General features: G+C 38.7%; 1 protein-coding gene across 1 annotated transcript; it reads right to left on the bottom strand.

Moving 5' to 3' along the window:
- Positions 1 to 264: 264 nt before the first annotated feature.
- Positions 265 to 20,709, bottom strand: LOC137619536 (protein TEX261). The gene is made up of 6 exons (XM_068349624.1): positions 20,559 to 20,709; positions 17,682 to 17,761; positions 16,671 to 16,824; positions 13,688 to 13,755; positions 12,536 to 12,650; positions 265 to 1,651 (listed from the first exon to the last, which is right to left on the bottom strand). The coding sequence occupies exons 1-6, from the start codon at positions 20,629 to 20,631 to the stop codon at positions 1,533 to 1,535; spliced, it is 609 nt and encodes a 202-aa protein (XP_068205725.1). The 5' UTR covers positions 20,632 to 20,709; the 3' UTR covers positions 265 to 1,532.
- Between the last annotated feature and the right edge of the window lie 583 nt (positions 20,710 to 21,292).

The following is a 21,292-nucleotide window of genomic DNA, read 5'->3' on the forward strand; positions in this document are numbered from 1 at the left end:
CCTAATAGCCTGGGGGTAAAAGGGTTAAGTAGTATCCCAGTTAATAACTTCATGCTGTCAATTAGATTTGAGAAAATGATCTCCTGTACTGTATCCAACTTCAAGTACCTAAGACGAGCCACATTTATGCATTGAAGATTACAGTACTGTATATAGTAACACTTTCACACCATTTGTATAGAATAACAGTCTGGTATCGAAGTCTGGCTACTAAGTAAAAAAGCACTCAGACAGTTTGGTAGAAGTTCAAATTAATTTCATAAACAGTTTTTGATAGTTTATTACAACAGCATAGTAAAAAATGATTGCTATAAGCATGATTCCCTATTAGACACTTTCCACATCCTATTGTCATATTTTATATAAAAAAAAAAAAATCATTATCTCATAAAGGGATTCCTTTTTTTCAAAACCATTGAACCTCACTAGTATGCAAATCCTTGGTAATTAATCAAAATGCATTTCAACTTCCTTTATGAGTTATCATAATTTTACAGCATACTGCTTCAAGAGATCATTGAAAGTAGCATTGTCAAACAATTCTTAGGAAGTATTTAGCTGTCGGTTTTAAACTCATACAATGTTACTGTAAATGAATATGAAGGTGGATGACCAAAAGAGAAAGTTATCTTGCTGTGTAATAAATTGTTGAACTTGCAATTACCGGGTATTTTTCCACAAGGAAAATACCAATCTTCTCTATAAAAATGTACACTACATTTCTACATAAAACCATACACTTTCCCAAATTAGTACACATCACTTCTTAAGCGAATTAATCTTGGCAAATAAACATTACCCCATAAGAAAAACGAAAAATGGCTGTATAAATAAATTATGAATATAATTACATTAAGCATTAATACCTTAAAGGCATAACAGGAAAGAAATAAATGATGCATTGATATGTTCTGCACACAGAATATCTGGTCATTACTGGAAAAGATGGAGTCACATTTCTTGAGGTTCACTGGATAACAGTATAAATCCTTTTTTTTTCTAAAAAAAGAAAATGTACAAAATCTTACAAAACTATATCCAATATATTATGCTCCACATGAGAAATAAAAATACAATATTCTACACCATACGGATACTACTTTCAAACAAGTGTTAATGCTAATTTTCATACTACATGAAAGTAAAGCAGACTATAATATCAATAACAAACAATTCAGTGACATATCAAAGTTTTATTGGCTCTGAGATAAAGTACTGAGTTGTAAATCACAAAACAAATCATAGACAAAACACAAATCGATTCACAGTCAAAAGTTAGCCGAATCCTGCGTTCAGCTTTTCTCACTGAAAATACTCGTACCAAAGGAAACTATATTCACCAAACTAGTCTATCTATGTTTGTGGAACATCATTCTAGGACTAGCTATGTTTATGTACTTTACGTTACATACATAAGCTTAAATAATGCAAAACTCTAAAAAAAAATTTTCCCTTACAACAATGAAAAACTAACACTCACAGTATTGAACTATACACTTTCAGAATTAACAAACTTTACATATAAAAAGAGTTCAAAAGGCTTTTTTTCCCCTTTGAGGGAAAAATTCCTCCTTTAGGTAATTGAATAATGACAGGAGACCATATCGCTTCCCTTTTTTGTTGAAGTAACCAGTGACAAAATCGTCGTCATCTGAAAGTAAAAATTCAATTTCATTTTGATTAAAAATAAGGTATAGTACCTAAAAGAAGAAGTTGAAACCTTAATTCAGCAGCTTGTATGAATTTAAAATACACAAAATGCAACTAGCAACATTCTATAATAATGAGCTATCAAAATGATACAATGCCTGTGCCATATAAAAAGTCAGGAATAAATGTCAAAGGATTATAAGAATTAAAGAAAATTTAGACAGTAAGGAGTGATGCTTGGTAGTCCGGTTAAACTTTATTTCACAACGAGTGACATTGTTTACTTATTTTTGCCTTGCTAAGCTATGTTGGGCATACTTCATAACTACTAATTTCTGATCCAGAATGATATAGATTGTTCCTCTGCCCAAAACAGGATTGGTACCAAGCCCTTCTCTAGCTGCTAGTGAGCCAAAGAAATCTATAAAAAACTGAAGGAGGTCACTGCAGTAGTCAGGTGTCTGCAATCTCCATAGAAGCTCAAGCATCCTATGCCTTTCTGCCTAGATGTTATTGTCCAGGGCCTCAGAGGTTGAGGCTTTTCTGAGACTGCTGCATCAGGTAAATCAAACCACATTCTCTTGTTAGTGTGGTGGGAGGGAAATCAATCCGAGGTTGTAGACTTTTTCATGTACAGTAGAGTAACTGCACTTCCCAAATAAGTCAGTCTCTGCAACTAACGGTTACAAAGCAGCCGTCTCTCAAAACATTGAACTTCAGGATACTGAAATGACTGCACCCGGGTCATAAGGAGACTCTTCCATTAAGACAACAAAGGTCTCCCTCACATGACAATACAAACACACTGATATTAGGATAGGAATGATTTATTTAGTAATGTATAGTACAGCGTTTTGAACCCTTACCAGGATCCCATACAAAGTATTTTGAGAGGCATCAATGATGACTCTTACTTTTAATTATCTTGTCTGTCAAACTGTAATCTCCAAAGCATGCAAGCGAGTTGCGTGCAGTGTCTAGCAATGTCTTGTTAAATTTGCATCAAATAAAGCAGATGACTATTGTCTTAAGAGAACCAACTAACAATACTTCCAACAGAATAGGAACATAAGAGGAAAGGTCTCTTAGGCTCTTATAGTGTAAATGCTTAGTGGAGGAAATATGTCTCTGGAAATACTGTGTCCCTCTGAGGGCCCTCTCAACCTTAAAAACCTTCCTGATGGATATGACATGGATATTGCAGCACTCAAATATGCATGAACATAAATATATTAACCAACCTTTGCCAAGTTTTACATACAAGAAGATATGATAGTATACATTAGGATCCCACACTTAGTTGTAGCAGCGATGTAATGCTTTCCTAACTATCAACTTTGTTCATAACTTACTCATTCCAAAGAGATGAAAGCATCAATATATCTCCTGTCATAACTTACTCATTCTAAAGAGATAAAAGCATCAATATATCTCCTGAATTGTGGGGAAGCCTTTTTGGAGATGTCTCAAAGTAAAAATCTTAAAAATGTGTTCACCTACTCATGAGAAGACCTTGGTTCCTCACCTACGATGTGCTCAAGTGCTCTACTGTATTCATTGAACACCATACAACTAAAACATGTAAATATCATAAAAAAAAAAAAAATAATAATCAGATGAAAGGAAATATTATGACATACCATTGTACAGGTCATATACAGTAAAATGCCCTACATCTGACATGAAAAAATGGGGGAAGGTGCTGGATAAAGGGTGAATAAGAAATTCATAACAGCCACTTTAGGGTTTTTGACAGGGAACTAGACTTCACAAATATTTTTTACCAAGTAAATAGAAGATCAAGTACCAAGGGAAAAGTAAATTTAGAGGCATTCTACTAAGTAGTAATAAAAATAATTAGGATGACATTATAAAAACCAAGTGGTAATGAACAGACCCAGTAAAATCTGTGGAAATGGCCTTAAAATGATACACGAGTAAAACATAAGGTGTCATATTCAAGATTTTAAATGGAGTACTGTATATGAATTACTATATGTAGCATGTATATAAAAAGCTAATAGTAAAGTAATTAAAGAGATATCAAGGAAAGGTTAGCAGGGACTGACCTTTGAAAAGGAGGCTTTTATTTTCTTTAATATGGAGTAGTTCAACGAAGCCACCAAGCCATATCATGGAACATGGAACTCTTTGTGGTTTGTCAGAAGTATTTGCTCTCAAATTAGAAATGAAAATTGGCAAAAAATAAAATAGATCGAGTTAAACAGCCAAGTGGCAAAGATAGCAAATGGGATGGAGAAAAGTAAAAGGTGGAAAGCAATAAGCACAGCCAAAAAATGGCAGAACAAATAAGCTTAGTAACTTTTACGGTGTCTCATAAGGCTTGCTGTAAGTGGGGCCCCTGCTCCATTTGGAACGCGAGACTATAAACGGGATGGACAAAACCAGCTAGTGCCTAGATATGTGAAGAGAAATTGCCCAACCTATTGGTAATTAAACCATCCCATGATAAAAAGCAAATTGCTTTCTGTAAAGGCCTAAGCTCATCTAAGCACCAGGGATGCGAGTCCTAACGTGAGGAAAATTTTGAAACAGTGTAGCTTAAAAATGATTAAATTTGACTGTGATGTTCAAAAGAGGATACCCCATTTGAGAAAGTAGTTCACATATGGAATGCATCACAAAATCCACATGTTCAGGGTTGCTATCTATTTCCCATCTACTCCATTATACAGTATTCTTTTGTTCTTTTGCAATTGCAATTAGATCTATTATTCAGCTATCAACCAGGCCAGTGTCAGGCTCATGCAAAATTCCTACAATAATACAAATATGTGAGCATTACTTTGGCCCTTGTTCTACAGTACAGTACAGGGTTGTTGTGGCGTATTGGATGCATCCTTGTCTGGCGATCACCAGACTGAGATTCGAGTCCTGCTCAAGCTCGATAGTTTTCTTGTAGGGTCTGCAACCTTACCATCCTTGTGAGACAAGGTTGGAGGATTTGGGGGAGCCTCTAGGTCTATCTGCTGCATCATCAGCAGCCATTGGCTAGCCCTCCCTGATCCTAGATTGGGTGGAAAAGAGGCTTGGGTGCTGATCATCTGTATATGGTCAGTCTCTACTGCACTGTCCTGCTTGCTGAGAGCATTGCCACTGTCCCTTGCCTCTGCCATTCATGAGTGGCCTTTAAACCTTTGAGCAGCCTTTGAACTGTCCTCTTTGGGCTCCTGTGATGCCAGGAACTTTAATTCACCTTAATGCAGAATATGGAGTGTAAATGTCGAAGGATACACTACCACAGATATTGAAGGAGAGGATCCTAACATGATGGAAAGACAACCCCTTGGAGTCTACATTATGTTCATTGGATTTTGAAGAGCTACATCACATGGGTTTTACTAGAACTGTACAAAAGAGAGAGAGAGATGTAGTGGGGTCTAGTACAAGCAGTAATAGGTTACATAGACTCGAGAAGTGTATGAATAATTATACACATAGGAAAATACCAAAGTATAAACATACCCACTTTGTATTATGCATAAAAATTTAACAATTGATTACCAGAGTTGAAAGTAAAAGCTGAAAGCACACAATCCTATATAAAGCAATGTTTGTATATCGCAATGTTTGTATATTACATACAAATGAAAATGGTTAAATGATTTTGTCAATGATCAAATCAAAATGTTTCCCATACATATCATTTTTCATAAATGCAAACCAGTGCTTGACAATGAACACCATTTCCTCCAAAATGTTATTTTTATTAATAAAATAAATTTTTGAATATACTTACCCGATAATCATGTAGCTGTCAACTCCGTTGCCCGACAGAATTCTATGGAGGGATACGCCAGCTATCACAATACTAGAAGGGGGTGTATTTACCAGCGCCACCTGTGGCCAGGTACTCAAGTACTTCTTGTTGACACCTCCTCAATTATTCCTCGGTCCACTGGTTCTCTATGGGGAGGAAGGGAGGGTCGATTAAATCATGATTATCGGGTAAGTATATTCAAAAATTTATTTTATTAATAAAAATAACATTTTTCAATATTAAACTTACCCGATAATCATGTAGCTGATTCACACCCAGGGGGGTGGGTGAAAACCAGTGTACAAGATTAAAGGATAGCTAAGTATCCCATATTTCATATAATCAGTTATCCACAATAACAATGAAATAATAAGTACCTGGTAAGGAAGTCGACTTGAACCGTTACTCTGCCTTTAATAAGATCGTCTTCCTTACTGAGCGCAGCGTTCCTCTTGGGAGGCTGAATCAACTCAAAGGTGCTAAAGTATACAGGGCTGCAACCCATACTAAAGGACCTCATCACAACCTTTAACCTTGGCGCTTCTCAAGAAAGAATTGACCACCCGCCAAATCAACAAGAATGTGGAAGGCTTCTTAGCCGACCGTACAACCCATAAAAAGTATTCAAGAGAAAGGTTAAAAAGTTATGGGATTATGGGAATGTAGTGGCTGAGCCCTCGCCTACTACTGCATTCGTTGCTACGAATAGACCCAGGGTGTAGCAGTACTCGTAAAGAGACTGGACATCTTTGAGATAGAATGATGCGAACACTGACTTGTTTCTCCAATAGGTTGCATCCATAACACTCTGCAGAGAACGGTTCTGTTTGAAGGCCACTGAAGTAGCCACAGCTCTCACTTCATGTGTCCTTACCTTCAGCAAAGCAAGGTCTTCTTCCTTCAGATGAGAATTTGCTTCTCTAATCAGAAGCCTGATGTAGTAAGAAACTGAGTTCTTAGACATTGGTAGAGAAGGCTTCTTGATAGCACACCATAAGGCTTCTGATTGTCCTCGTAATGGTTTTGACCTTTAGATAGTACTTAAGAGCTCTAACTGGGCAAAGTACTCTCTCCAGTTCGATCCCAACCATGTTGGACAGGCTTGGGATCTCGAACGACTTAGGCCAAGGACGGGAAGGAAGCTCGTTTTTAGCCAAAAAACCGAGCTGCAAGGAACATGTAGCCGTTTCAGATGTGAAACCTATGTTCCTGCTGAAGGCGTGGATCTCACTTACTCTTTTACCTGTTGCTAAGCACACGAGGAAAAGAGTTTTTTAAAGTGAGGTCCTTAAAAGAGGCTGATTGGAGCGGTTCAAATCCTGATGACATTAGGAACCTTAGGACCACGTCTAGATTCCAGCCTGGAGTGGACAACCGACGTTCCTTTGAGGTCTCAAAAGACCTAAGGAGGTCCTGTAGATCTTTGTTGGAGGAAAGATCCAAGCCTCTGTGGCGGAAAACCGCTGCCAACAAACTTCTGTAACCCTTGATCGTAGGAGCTGATAGGGAGCTTACGTTCCTTAGATGTAACAGGAAGTCAGCAATCTGGGTTACATTGGTACTGGTTGAGGAAAACTGCATTGGCCTTGCACCAGCTTCGGAAGACTTCCCATAAAGACTGATAGACTCTGAGAGTGGATGTCGTCCTTGCTCTGGCAATCGCTCTGGCTGCCTCCTTCGAAAAGCCTCTAGCTCTTGAGAGTCTTTCGATAGTCTGAAGGCAGTCAGACGAAGAGCGTGGAGGTTGGGTGTACCTTCTTTACGTGAGGTTGACGCAGAAGGTCCACTCTAGGAGGAAGAGTCCTGGGAACGTCGACCAGCCATTGCAGTACCTCAGTGAACCATTCTCTCGCGGGCCAGAGGGGAGCAACCAACGTCAGCCGTGTCCCTTTGTGAGAGGCGAACTTCTGAAGTACCCTGTTGACAATCTTGAACGGCGGGAATGCATACAGGTTGAGATGGGACCAATCCAGCAGAAAGGCATCCACGCGAACTGCTGCTGGGTCTGGAATCGGAGAACAATACAAGAGGAGCCTCTTGGTCATCGAGGTAGCGAATAGATCTATGGTTGGCTGACCTCACAGGGCCCAAAGTCTGCTGCAAACATTCTTGTGAAGGGTCCACTCTGTGGGGAAGACCTGACCCTTCCGGCTGAGGCGATCTGCCATGACATTCATATCGCCCTGAATGAGCCTCGTTACCAGCGTGAGCTTTCGATCTTTTGACCAAATGAGGAGGTCCCTTGCGATCTCGAACAACTTCCTCGAATGAGTCCCTCCCTGCTTGGAGATGTAAGCCAAGGCTGTGGTGTAGTCGGAGTTCACCTCCACCACCTTGTTAAGCTGGAGGGACTTGAAGTTTATCAAGGCCAAATGAACTGCCAACAACTCCTTGCAATAGATGTGAAGTGTCCTTTGCTCCTGATTCCATGTTCCCGAGCATTCCTGTCCGTCCAGTGTCGCACCCCAGCCCGTGTCCGATGCGTCCGAGAAGAGACGGTGGTCAGAGGTCTGAACAGCCAATGGTAGACCTTCCTTGAGAAGAATGCTGTTCCTCCACCACGTTAGAGTAGACCTCATCTCTTCGGAAACAGGAACTGAGCCCGTCTCTAGCGTCATGTCCTTTATCCAGTGAGCAGCTAGATGATACTGAAGGGGGCGGAGGTGGAGTCTCCCTAACTCGATGAACAGGGCCAGCGATGAAAGTGTCCCTGTTAGACTCATCCACTGCCTGACTAAGCATCGGTTCCTTCTCAGCATGCTCTGGATGCATTCTAGGGCTTGGAAGATCCTTGGGGCCGACGGACAAGTCCGAAAAGCTCGACTCTGAAGATCCATACCCAAGGAGACAATGGTCTGGGATGGAACGAGCTGAGACTCCTCAAAATTGACCAGGAGGCCCAGTTCCTTGGTCAGATCCATAGTCCATTTGAAAATCTCCAGACAGCGACGACTTGAGGGAGCTCTTAAAAGCCAGTCGTCTGACGGAGCCGGACACAAGATCATGATACTGCTGCACAGTCTGTAAACTGTCAATCATGGGCAAGCGAGGAAGTACAGTGACAACCCGAATCTGTCTAGACTGTCTGGGTCGTACAGACAACTCCTTAATGGGTTGCTGAGGTTGCCCACTGCGTCACAACAAGTCCCTTCTGTTGGTTGTTGAACGTCTTCCCCGTGACACATTGACTCCGTAAACAAAAAATCCTCTAACAAGGACTAAGCTTGGACTGCATGTCATGCAACACAGCTCAAGGTCTATGGGAGCAGGTGTGGTAACAGACGGGATTAGCGGCTGAAGTGTAACCATTACCTTCCCTGTAAGCATGTTATGCTTAAATAAAAGTCCATAAGAGGTTATGCAGCTAAAGGCTCCCTCCAAATGACAGAGTCCTCAAGGGAATATCAGAAGGAGGGAGAAAAGAACTTTCTCATCTACAGGGACCTTATCCTAGAAAAGCTAAGTTCTCTGAGTGAGGGTTCACTGGTGCAAAGCAGCAGACTAGAAGGCAACGTTATGAAACTGCTTGATAGTCTAGTGAGTTGGCAACAACCCAAGATGTGTTGAGAAGCATGCGGTAAGGTATGCAGAGCATGATGTATGCAGAGTATGCTGTATGCAGAGCATGCTGTATGTAGAGCATGTTGTATGCAGAGCATGCTGAATGCAGAGCATGCTGTATGCAGAGCATGTTGTATGCAGAGCATGCTGAATGCAGAGCATGCTGAATGCTGAGCATGTAGTAAGCAGAGCCTGCTGTAAGCAGAGCCTGCTGAAAGGAAAGCAGAGCGTGTGCATGGCGTTTAACATTTCTCAGAAATTCCATGACCAGTGCTAGAGTGCTTTATGCATGCTTGCATGGGGTTTAAACCATGGTATGCTGAACAGCAGAGTCAGAACGAGCTGGAACAACAACAGAGGTTTCCTCAACTTGAGGGAAAACCTGAGGTTCAGACTGCATAGGCTGAACAACAGACGGAGCAGAAGGCAGGTGCAAGGGTGAAGGAGGTTGACTCCTAGCAAGAGTTGCACCCAAGGATTGCACCAGCTGAGCGGAGGACGGAGGCGGAGTAGTCCGTTCCTGTTCCTGAGAGATGAGTGGAGCATGAGAAGGTTGAGGCTGCGCAGAACAAGGTAAAGTTCTAGCAAGCTGAGGCTCCTGAGGCGCAAGTGCATGGTGTAGATGAGCTTGCCTAGATGAGGGTTGAACTCGGTGCAGCGCTGGTTGAGCAGACAGACTCACGGAGGGGAGAGGTTGTTGTACCCCAACCGAGAGTTGCACCACTGGTGGAGCAGCAAGGGGAGGAGGAGGAAGAGTGTAACTCTCCTGATCCCAAAGCAAGGGTTGCCTTAAAGAAGGCTGAGGCTGAACAACACTGTGAACAGCAAACTCCGAAAGTGGTTCAACATCGTACGCCTGGCAGATGGTGCTGCGACCAGGCGGAGCAGGTGCAGGCTGGGCGAGCACAGGTGCAGCGAGAACAGGTGGAGGGAGTGCAGGAGGTGCAACACTCTCAGCCCGACACTCACGCATCAAGTCCGAAAGCTGTGCTTGCATGGACTGTAGTAGAGTCCACAACATCGTACGCCTGGCAGATGGTACTGTGATCAGGCGGAGCGAGTGTAGGAGGAGGGAGTGTAGGCGGAGGCGGAGGAGCAACACTCTCAGCCCGACACTCACTCATCAAGTCCGAAAGCTGTGCTTGCATGGACTGTAGTAGAGTCCACAACATCGTACGCCTGGCAGATGGTACTGTGATCAGGCGGAGCGAGTGTAGGAGGAGGGAGTGTAGGCGGAGGCGGAGGAGCAACACTCTCAGCCCGACACTCACTCATCAAGTCCGAAAGCTGTGCTTGCATGGACTGTAGTAGAGTTAACTTGGGGTCGGCAGACACTAAGTTCTGCTGAGGTAAAGCCTTAACAGCAGAGATCTGTTGTGGCAGAACCTTACTCCTCTTAGGCGGAGTGTAATCAACTGATGACTGAGGAGAGTCAGAGCTAACCCAATGACTGCATTCGGGTTGTGAACTTTAACTTCGTACGTCTGGCATAGGTCTGGACTTAACGTTTAAGAAGTCTTGAGACCTGAGACCAGCGTTACTCTGCCTTTATTTTCTCCCCTAATCTCTTCTGCAGACGAGCAAAATAAGGGCTCAATCGTCTGCGGGTGGGAGTGACGGTCTCGGTAAGACACGCCCACAACCACCGAGAATACTTCTGTGCGCCGATCAAGGCCTGCTGAACCCTTATGCCCTTCGACATTGCTTCTCCCCTGGGCTTGGGAGCTTGCAAGAGGTCCCGGACTGGGAGGACAACTGGCGCGCACAAAAGTACCCTCACGCACTAATCACTTATCACTTTGATTTCTGTTTGCACTTATTTCACTGAACTTTAAGTGGTTTGTACCTGAAATACGCAATTCTATCCTTTCTCAAAGTTAGTAATTGCGAAAACAGAATTACAATGTAACAGAAAAATCTAATGAAAGATAATTCAGTGGTTGGAAAGAGACTAAACACTAGATCACTCTAGAAACGTTTAGTTTCTTCCCCTAAAGAGACTAGGGAGAAGAGCAAAAAACGATAACGACGTTACTCGTACGCCTGGCAGGCTTGAATGAAACGTTTATCCTCTTTCTCCCTCCGTCTCTATCTCTCTCTCTCTCTCTCTCTCTCTCTTGACTTAGAACCTGAGAGAAGAGCCCAATCATATATATCGTTAAAACATATTATTGTTAAAGGAAAAAAACTGAAAAGTTCCTTTATTAGGATCAAAACCATTAAGTTAAGAAAGAATGAACAAAACGCTAGACACGGTTACTCTTACTGCAACGTGAAACCGTGAACATTCTTTCTCTATCGTAACGATAGAGTGCAAGTTGAACGTTCTGAACGTCAACAACTGCAGAGACAAAACAAAACGTTAGTTCAACTTTGAAAACAGTACGAGACTGTCAAAGAAAATCTTTCAAACTTTGTGGCGGAAATAGCATAATATGTTAACAGGTAAAACCGAAATGACGGGCTCAAAGTTTATTAACTTCGGTAAAAGACCGCCTACTATTAGGAAGGTCGAATATAAACAAATATAAAAATTAATTTTAATGAGTTTATAATAAAAGGAAGTTAATCGAAGAGGCCTATAAGAGGCGGAGAGATATAAAATAAATCTATAACTTTTGTTAAGCAAAATAAAGAAAGAGAGTCTATACTCTCTTAGACACCAACACTTCCGTCTAAGGGAAGGGTCGGCCATTGAAAGGTGAACGAGAGTTCATACTCTCTCGTCACCAAAATTAATCAAATTAATTCCAAAAGCTAACTAAGCTAATATAGAAGTTTTCCAGTAAAGCGACAGCCGAAATCAAAGAGAAATACTTCACCAAAGTCGTGAAAATACTCCAAGAACATAAGCGTATCCCAGAACGTCTTGCCGGAAGCACGACAGAGGAATAATTGAGGAGGTGTCAACAAGAAGTACTTGAGTACCTGGCCACAGGTGGCGCTGGTAAATACACCCCCTTCTAGTATTGTGATAGCTGGCGTATCCCTCCATAGAATTCTGTCGGGCAACGGAGTTGACAGCTACATGATTATCGGGTAAGTATATTGAAAACTTATGATTACTGCAAGAGAGTACCTTGACCTTGAAGTTATAAGAGGCAAGTCAGTGATGCCCATGAGACAAGAAGACAGCTGTAGGGTCATCTCTGCCAATACTAATGAAACGAAGCATTTGTAAATGGTCTTCAGACAATAAAAAACATACTACAGTATTATAAAACTTGTTCCATTTTGCTGTCTTTGGCTCCCAATAAAATAATACTGTACACTAAAATAAAATATTCTGGTAATCTGTAAATTGAGAAAATTTAGAACTTTTAAAGAATCTAAATCAAAATTATCTATCAAAACAGAATTAAAAAGAGGGAATTGAGTACTGGTAAAAACTTCTTGGACCCAGATTATCCTAAGAACAGTACAAAACACAGAAAAAAATTCTTAAAAGTACCATACAAGAATCTAAAATAGAAACTTATAAGAGACCCTTGTGGAAATTATTCAGTGCACTAAATTCAACCAAATAAAGAACCCGTAACTTACTTGATAATAGAGGACGAGTTTCGGCATGTGTCGGTAAAACATTCTCATTTGCGGACAACGATATGAAGAAACCAAAGGGTATTAACCAAACAAAAAGAGTGAAGTACGCTAGTACCTGGAAAAAGATATTTATTAGAATTTCAAATAGTGAGTCTCAAATCATAATAATTATTAAACTAGAAACTTTTTTTCCAAGTACAGTTCAATGCTAAGCTCATGAAAATATAAGCTATATGAATGGGAGCTTTTTATAATCCTTTTAATCCCTTCTTATTTTGCATTTAAATGTTATTCAAATTTGTAGGATTGGTTTTATAGTTTAAAATGATATCAAATATTGTGAAAGTACTGGTATGGTTGATTAATTTCCATTATATAGAGCTGAATAGCTTTTGATGCCCCAGTGCTAGGCTTAAGGCCTAAATTTTATATTCAATTCAATTCATCATTCACTTAAGTATCAGAACAATTAATTACCGTACTTAACTCACTTATTCAATTCAATTCATCATTCACTTAAGTATCAGAGCAATTAATTACTTCAACTCATTAATTCAATTCAATTCATCATTCACTTAAGTATCAGAGCAATTAATTACTTCAACTCATTAATTCAATTCAATTCATCATTCACTCAAGTATCAGAGCAATTAATTACTTCAACTCATTAATTCAATTCAATTCATCATTCACTTAAGTATCAGAGCAATTAATTACTTAACTCTTTAATTCAATTCAATTCATCATTCACTTGAGTATCAGAGCAATTAATTACTTCAACTCATTAATTCAATTCAATTTATCATTCACTTAAGTATCAGAGCAATTAATTACTTAACTCTTTAATTCAATTCAATTCATCATTCACTTGAGTATCAGAGCAATTAATTACTTCAACTCATTAATTCAATTCAATTCATCATTCACTCAAGTATCAGAGCAATTAATTACTTAACTCTTTAATTCAATTCAATTCATCATTCACTTGAGTATCAGAGCAATTAATTACTTCAACTCATTAATTCAATTCATCATTCACTAAAGTATCAGAACAATTAATTACTTCGTCATTAATTCAATTCATCAATCACTTAAGTATCATAGCAATTACTTAACTCATTATTTAGTGACTTAAACTACTTAAATACTCACTTCTGATGCAGGATAATAAAATGATGCAAAGAAGGAAAATGCCAGGTAATGATTAACGATGAACATAACTGGAATAAAAAACGATGAAAAACATTATTTGTACCTGAAAATATGTAACACATGTGCATCAAAATAATTTGATACAGTACTCAGCAGATAGACATTAGCAACAGTTCTACTTTCATTTTCTATATTGTTTTAATGTTATTATTGTTTTAGAAAGATTTCCTTTATTGTTTTTAAAAGTGGTTTAATTTTCATTACTTCTTATAATATTTATTTCCTTATTTCCTTTCCTCACTGGACTATTTTTTCCAGTTGGAGCCACTGGGTTTATAGCATCTTGCTTTTCCAACTGTTATTATTATTAGTAGTGATAATAATAATACTTATATAAAAAAACTATATGAGCATGGCTGGGAAATTCTGGATACATAAAGTAAAATTCAGTAATAAAATAAAAATTTTAATCATGTGATCAAAACACTTGGCTGTATCATCTCTGCAATAAGTGCAGTACAATCAACTTTATTTACAATGAAGAATATGATAAACAAAAAAATCATTTCAATATTCTTACGTATCTACCGTATTTCTGGAACCTATTGAATATCTACTTTGATTTAACAGACACCAAAGATACTGTGGTATAAGAAAATGAGATAACAGTTCAACATCTTTCATAAATGGAAAACTCACTTGTTCTGCTCTTTCTAGAAATAGTATTGTAACTCAATACATAAAGAAGAAAACTAATGTAAAGGAAGAAAGAAGAAAAGAACAGTATGACTTTGATATCAGATGTAAACTTTTATTTGACTAAACACTCGCACCAGCTTGTAGTCTTCTTACAATCACAAAGAGGGAAGTAAAGAGAAAATGATAGTCACAAGTACAAGAAGGGCACAATCACTCACTTGCTCACTGAACAATTACAAGTTATTTACATTTAAATCCTTACTGCCTACTCGAGGAAAGACATTTCAAAGCCTTATTTACGGATTACAAAATTTAGGATAATAGACCTGGCAATGGGGACAAAGAGACTATATAGCACTAAAATGCAACTGAGGGAAAGGCCCCAATTCCACATTTAAGTAAAAGTTAAAAGAGGTTGGACAACATAACAGAAGAAAAGAGGAGGAACTAGAGATAAAGTGGAAGGCTGAAAAATAGGTGCAGCTATGACCTATGGCTCCATAACCTCACATAATCTTTAGATCAGCTTTTCCCTTTATCAGGTACCACTCTACCTATCTCCATTATCCCTGTTTTATACAGCCTCTCAAAGAAATTATGATCAGCTATCAACAATATTTACTTAATGGAAGTCTGGATAAAATCAATAAACTTCTCTTATGTATTTTTTCCATTTTGGAGTAAGTACCTTGTGTGTTATTCTCAAATCCCAAGACTTTCCATTTTAGCATGTCTTTTATATTGTTTCACTAGATAAATTTAATTTTTTTACTATCTATAACTTTTCAAAACAGTAGAAATGACTGCATCATATCTAAAACTTCTACTTTAATTACTTTACTTTGACACAGCCATATGGTAATCGCATATTGAATTACTACAGATGTTTTCCACAATCAGGGCTGTTAGGCGTGCAGTTAATTCTTAGTTTTGGCCATTTCTTTTATAAGTCTCAAAACAGTCCTACACAGTATTCAATAAGTTTTATTCTTGCTCTGATCAAATTGTGGAATATGTTTTCTAATCAAATCCATGGTGCTTCATAAGATCAAACTTGGTCCAAGTTTTCATTGAACAGTTTGACATGCTTCTCATTTCATAGTTTATTACATAGTTTATTTAGCATTCTTGTTAAATTTAATTCATTCTATTCTTCCTTTTCTTCTTTATAAGTCAATTTTTTACTTCTCTGTTGTTTTTGTGTACTGGGCTGCTTTCCAAATTGGGAACTGTGGGTTTTTGCTATAGTATTCTGCTTTTCCAGCAAGGGTTGCAGATTAACTCGATATACTGTAGTAGTAAGGATGATAATACTGGAATTATGATGCAGTAGTAAAACTGAGAGACATGCATTACAGTACAGTATTCACATATGCCTAAACAGATAAATAAACTAGATTAAACCCTTTAAAAATGTTAAAGAGCACACACACACACACTCTAACTCACAAATAATGGACACACAAGTGGCAAGCAATGCCAAAGGCACAAAGGGTCATATGGGCGAAGAGCAGGCAATGCGGTTGTCTGATCGTAGGTGTGAAGGCAAGGACGTCCGACTGCTTCCACGGACAGAAGTGTTGTGGGTAAGAGCTTGATACTAGCGTAACCCGTCATGCGCAGCAATTGCCTAGCAACGCAGCATGACACAATTTACCGATTTCTTTTTTATTTTCTGGCCGTAAAAAACAAAACCAGAAGTAACCCCATTATTCCATCCTGTTCGTAATACTGGGCATACAGTTAATTCTAATAGTCAGGCCTTCTACATCATGAGGCTCAAGACTATTCGGTATTCTAGAAGTTTTATTCCAGCTGTGACCAAGTTGTGGAATGATCTTCCTAATCGGGTAGTTGAATCAGTAGAACTTCAAAAGTTCAAACATGCAGCAAATGTTTTTATGTTGAAAAGGCTGACATAAGTCTTTTTATAGTCTATATATGAATTACCTGTTTTAATGTTTTGTAAATATTTTTTTAAAATTTTTCATTACTTCTTATATCGTATATTTATTTCCTTGTTCCCTTTCCTCACTGGGCTATTTTTCCCTGTTGAAGCCCTTGGGCTTATAGCATCTTGCTTTTCCAACTACGGTTGTAGCTTGGCTAGTAATAAAAATAATAAATGACTCGGAAGTTTGTATCCGCATCGGAATAAACACCAGATTAAACCCTTTATAAATGTCAACTCTCAAAGCAAAAATAATGTATAGGTTAGTTAAAAAAAACCATGAAAGAAAATCTTGCTACCATAAGAACATAATATAGAGATTACAATACTTACCTACGCCTAAGATGAACGGTAATGAAGTTATAAAGAAGAACGGGAATGTGCGTAGAATTGATAGATGAACCAGCTGTGTTAACAAGCCACACAAGATGAGTGACGTTGGGAGGTTCTCAAATAAGAAGAGTAATATGTATAATCCTACTGTGACCTGAAAATAAAAATTCATTCTTGATACATACATACACATACCAAGGCACTTCCCCCAATTTTGGGGGGTAGCCGACATCAACAAATGAAACAAAACAAAAAGGGGACCTCTACTCTCTACGTTCCTCCCAGCCTGACAAGGGACTCAACCGAGTTCAGCTGGTACTGCTAGGGTGCCACAGCCCACCCTCCCCAGTTATCCACCACAGATGAAGCTTCATAATGCTGAATCCCCTACTGCTGCTACCTCCGCGGTCATCTAAGGCACCGGAGGAAGCAGCAGGGCCTACCGGAACTGCGTCACAAGTACAGGGGAATTAATCATATCTCTCTAAATTCCTGTAAAATATCACAAACCAAAATTTATTCATTGAATAGGAAAAACTTCTTAAAATAAAGTTCTGCTGTAGTTTAGTGTAGCGTATATTACATATAGAGTCTTGTGTTATTAAGAAATAATACTCTACAGCACGCCACAAGTACACCTTTGCAAAGTATAGAATACGTACCCCAGAATTTGTCTATATTCAATGGCTATAAATAATTAATGTGCTAATGTGTTTTAAAATAAAACTAGACAGCTAGACGAGGTTAACACCATTGTCTTTCTACTTTACATTATCATATTATTAAATAATAATAAGTACAGTAATGCAAGAAAGTCAGGATAAAAGACCCTAATTACTCATTATTCTGACTTAGCTGCTACTTCAGTTATGAACTGTCTGAAAAGTATTGCATTAGGATGTATGAACTATTATTTACCAGTTTCTTGTTAAGTTCTGGGTGACTTTTGAACAGGTATAAGAGACAGCATGTTGGAAAAAGTGCATAAAATGTAAGCAAAAATCAACATACCCATATCCAGTATCTAAGTATTTTTGCTGCCGTGCTTGTGTATTCTTCGACTAGTTCGGCAAGGTAGTATAACGCAGCCGCTGAAAAATTAGGAACAAAATAAGATCTGAAGAATAAAATGATACAGGCCTTTTGCTGCACGCATAGAAAATGGGAATTTCCTTCCCATTTTCTAGTCATTTATAGACTTACTGCAAGCCCTCTACACAAGAACACCACCTAACCTAAGAGCCATGACCTTAGCTTACTTAACTATGGGGGGAGCGTGCTAACGCCCCACTGAAACCCCACTTATAAGTACTGTACTACTGTATTGTATTCTTAACTTACCGAGTTTGTTTCCTGACCCACTTCACACCTTTCGTACAGGATATAGATTTTACGAGTACAGGTAATGAGAACGTTTATACTAGGTCCAACAAGTTACATTTACCCAGTAATATATATTAAAAGAAACAAATATAGCTGTAGTGACATTACTCGAAGTCACTTTAGTCATACTCTTTGGCTTAAATTATTTGAACACCGGCAAAAACGTAGGCTTGCTATTGTGTGTTGATTTTCCATTGTAAACATAATGCATTTCACCAACGCTACTGTACATTTGGAATAAAAGCCAGAATAATCAACCAGGATACCTATCTTATATACAGTATTTAAGATAGAAACTCCTTTTGCTTGGTAAACTTCATAACCCTCAACAGTTTCTGACTGATTGATTTACAAAATGATTCACAAGTATCAGGTAGAACTTCGTCGATCTTGGAGTGATGAGTTGCCATCTTCGCATCTCGGGGGTTAATAATGGGCATCTACAATCCATGCTTGATGCTCCCATTATCCTGTTTGAATTTAGGTCATGTTAAATTCTGATAGGATAAAAAATAGGCCCTCTAACAATTTCCTGGGTCCAGAGGGGTCGAATTGGGTCGTATCAAATTACCGCAACTGCCGATGAGTTCAGTAGTCGTACGCTTGAGAGCTGCTGAATTGATCAAAACGACATCTACAGTGAATTCTAGGAACTACGGGAACAAAAAAGTGCATGTCAGGGATAAGAACGTGTTCAACTTATAAATTTCATGCCAATTTTGATGATTTTCAAAATAATTCTATATCTACCTATACTGTATCTGGTAAGTACTTATCCAGGATATTTAGAACATTCTGAACCATTTTCGTTTTACACACGCTTGCGATAAGGTTGAAAATAAGGTAGATACCGGGCTTGCCCGTCATCATACATACACCCCAAATAAAAATATCCGAATGGCGATTACCATAGGAAAGGGGATTAATGTATCCATCCTACATCTACAAGTATTTCTGTGTATGGTAAAGGTAATAGGCCTTGCCAATATACAGTATGTAGATGGGTTACTGAACGTTCAAAAGTGATAAAGCATCACGGTTCAGGTTAGGGAATGGAGGAGTTGCAGGGGGTATAAAGCCCACATGTTGTTTAAATAAGGACCTGTCCAGCTAGGGTAGATTAGATGCATCCTTATAGTTTACAGCCATCTGAAAATACTCGTTTGGTAAATATTTACCAGTCTTCTTTCACTGGTAAACAGATAGATCATTCACTCGTCACTAATCTATACTAAATCAAAGTGCTCTTACTCACCAGGGAGCATTAAACTGACCTACAGTACATGTATTCCATTCTTCTCATTAAACATTGTAATACCTCTGAATGATTTAATTTCCTCTTCCTACAATTATTGACACATAGGTCGGCGTCAATGACCTAAGATGTCAGGATGCCAGAGAACTTCAAATCATTCATTCATGCATTGACACAAAGGGCCTCAGTTAGATTTCGCCAGTCGTCTCTATCTTGAGATTTTAAATCAATACTTCTCTAGTCATCATCTCCTACATCGCGGTTCATAGTCCTCAGCCATGTAGGCCTGGGTCTTCCAACTCTTCTAGTGCCTTGCAGAGACTAGTTGAATGATTTACAGGTACATACTAATCAAACTGTAAAAATGACTCTGAACGGTGCACACAAATATTTACCCCACATTTCTTACTGTGATATCCCCTTCTACTTGATGTTTATGGGTGTTAAGAATTTCTGAAACTGCTCATTTTAGATATATATGAACTTCAAATTTATTAAAAAAATAACACTCATATTAAGACAAATTATATTTCAGGTAGTATGTATAATATAGGGACAGACATAAGCGTCGTTGTATAGCAGCGGCCAGTTCCTCCCGCATGCATTAAAAATGAACACCAACTAACCTCAACTCCCCTCCCAACCTAACCTACAAGCCATGTCCGTACATAATGGGGGGGGGACTAATGCCCTGCAACCCCCTTACACTACCGTATTCTTAGTCAGCCGTCATCATACATACAAGTGACTGCTATCATTATCATACATACACCGGGGTGTATGTATGATAGCAACCACCTGCATGTATGATTACGGCTAACTTAGTATACGGCAGTGCAAGATGGGTCGCAGGGAGGCATTAGCCACCCCCCTCCCCCGTTAGGTAAGTAGGAAAGGACACGGCTTGTAGGTTAGGGGGGGAAAGTTGAAGTTAGTTGATATCCATTTTTAATCAACGCGTAAGGAACTGGCCGCTGATATACAAAGGCTCCAAACTTACTTTACTGTAATCCAAAGTCTCCTGACATTAACCTAACCTAATGTAGGATAAGATATCTCAATTCCAGCCAATTCTGATTAATTTCAATTGATAATTGACACTAATTAGTTCGATAATAGACAAAATCAAGAAATTGAGACCGTAGCATAGGACAGCCTGAGGTTGAGCTAGCCTAAGGTACCCGTTTAGTCAACCCGGCAATGCCCTATCTTACATTGGCACCTGATTTCTAGGTTCCTACAGGACTTACCCAAAGCGAGAGTCCCTAGACATATATGGACCAGTGTAGATATCCATGACAATAGGTATAAAAATCCCGGCATGTCGAACTACTATGTTTTTTGACACTACAACTTCCTCTGGGGGAAAATTGGCTTCGTCAGACGTCAACACAGGGTTGCTAGATTATTTTGACTGGATTATCGTACATAAGACTTAAAATTGTCGTATTTTACAGGGTTGCCAGGTTTTCTAAATGAGAAAAGGTCAATTTCTAATCAACAGAGGCTTTAAAAGGTCAACCCATTAATAGAAAAAGGTCAATAATATAGTATTTAAGGCTCGGCTTTTTTCATATTACTAAAGGCCAACCTATTTAAATACAAAAGGTCAAATTTGAGTTTTTTTTGGCCGGAAAAAAGGCCAAACTGGCAACCCTGGTATTTTAACCAAAATTATCGTACTCAGTTTCAATACAATTATTAAGGAGTTACATTATTGACTTATTTCAAAATATTTTAGTATAATTGTTTAATTAAACACACACATTTATATACCTAAGGTATGTATCGTACATCGTACTGGACCTAAAATAATCGTACATGTACGATAATTATCGTACGAATGGCACCCCTGCGTCAACAATCATTCGGTAAATGAAACCTTCCTATAGTTTTAGTAATATCTCTCGCATATGTTATTATTATTATTATTATTACTATCCAAGCTACAACCCTAATTGGAAAAGCAAGATGCTATAAGCCC

The sequence above is a fragment of the Palaemon carinicauda genome, chromosome 26, assembly GCF_036898095.1.
Source record: "Palaemon carinicauda isolate YSFRI2023 chromosome 26, ASM3689809v2, whole genome shotgun sequence".
NCBI lineage: Eukaryota > Metazoa > Arthropoda > Malacostraca > Decapoda > Palaemonidae > Palaemon > Palaemon carinicauda.